Source organism: Pygoscelis adeliae, unplaced genomic scaffold (genome assembly GCF_000699105.1).
Source record: "Pygoscelis adeliae isolate BGI_AS28 unplaced genomic scaffold, ASM69910v1 Scaffold25, whole genome shotgun sequence".
In the NCBI taxonomy this organism is placed as follows: domain Eukaryota; kingdom Metazoa; phylum Chordata; class Aves; order Sphenisciformes; family Spheniscidae; genus Pygoscelis; species Pygoscelis adeliae.
Window position 1 is genome coordinate 382,216 of NW_008824808.1, and position 1,302 is coordinate 383,517.

General features: G+C 40.6%; 1 protein-coding gene across 1 annotated transcript in view; it reads left to right on the forward strand.

Annotated features, from left to right (window-relative positions):
- Positions 1 to 225: 225 nt before the first annotated feature.
- The window catches only part of ENTPD3 (ectonucleoside triphosphate diphosphohydrolase 3), a 19,719-nt gene continuing 18,642 nt past the window's right edge, over positions 226 to 1,302 (forward strand). The window contains exon 1 of the mRNA XM_009324164.1: positions 226 to 349. Within this exon, the coding sequence (XP_009322439.1) occupies positions 230 to 349 (120 nt within the window). The 5' untranslated portion in view covers positions 226 to 229. The remainder of the gene's footprint in view (positions 350 to 1,302) is intronic.

The following is a 1,302-nucleotide window of genomic DNA, read 5'->3' on the forward strand; positions in this document are numbered from 1 at the left end:
GCATCATTAGCATGACAATATAGACACGCCCCTTCTAGATAATAAAAAGTTAGTGGTAGCAAAACACCAGGCAGTTCTTGAGGAGAACACAGAATTTTCATGTAGCGTAATCTAGTTGATGAAATGAGACTTTATGAGGAGTCTCAACTGATTCAGGGCTTCAGGCCTTAAGACAGAATCACTGAATCCTTTCACATTCCTGAAGTGTTTCCCTTTTTGTTGTTTCAGGATGCTTACCAGGACCCCAAGTGTTGTTGCCCAAGTGTTCCTTCTTCTAAGCATAGTTCTTGTCATTGCTATTGCAGTGATACAGATAAATCAGCAACAGGTTCTCTCCCCAGGGCTTAAGGTAAGTCTTAGAATACCTAAGGAAGGAGAACAGTGTTTTGAACTGATATTTAATAATGTTTCTTTCTAAACTAATTTTTATGGGGTAATTCAAATGAGCTTACAGCCATAAATTAATGTTTAATCACATCTTCATCATGGGAAAACAAGCTGAGAGGAAAAGAGAATTGGTCAAGATCACAGAGTCAGTGGCAAAGCAGGAAAAGCATTCCCTGATTTCCTGTCTGTGATGCCTACCACGCAATGTCTTCTCCAAGACTGAAAGGCTAGACGCGGAGAACATGCCACTGCTTTTTCATTTCTGAAATTTTAAAATAATTTTGAAGTGGGAAGTACCTGGAGTTTAAATTCTGCCCCCAAGCACAGCTAGGAAGTTTATGCTGAAATCTTTGCAAACTGCTCCAGTGTATGAAAAGCATTTGGGCTGTAAGTGTGCACTTTATGATTTACCACATGTTGGGACTTGCTGGATATCAACAGAAGCAAAGTAGCTTCATGTAGAGGGGCAGAGCATACTAGAGAAGATAAACTGAAATACTCTGGAATTCAGGCTTTGCCTTGTGCTGCTGGAGTTTGTGTGCAGATTCCTCAATGAGAAATGTACATAACTGAGGAGAAAGCTGTAGAAATTAGCCTTCTAGAGAAGCTGTGCAGTCTGGCATTTTGAGTTCTCTGTTTTTTCCCACGATAGCTACAAGCATATGAACCTTGTCAGATCCTTCTTTGAAGTCCGTTCTACCTTTCCCTCTGCATATGTATTTAAGTGGATATTTTACATACTGATAGCAGTAGGCTAATGTCTCATTACACTTAGAATCATAGAATCATTAAGGTTGGAAGAGACCTCCAAGATCATCGAGTCCAACCGTCAACCCAACACCACCATGCCTACTAAACCATGTCCCTAAGCGCCTCATCTACATGTCTTTTAAATACCTCCAGGGATGGGGACTC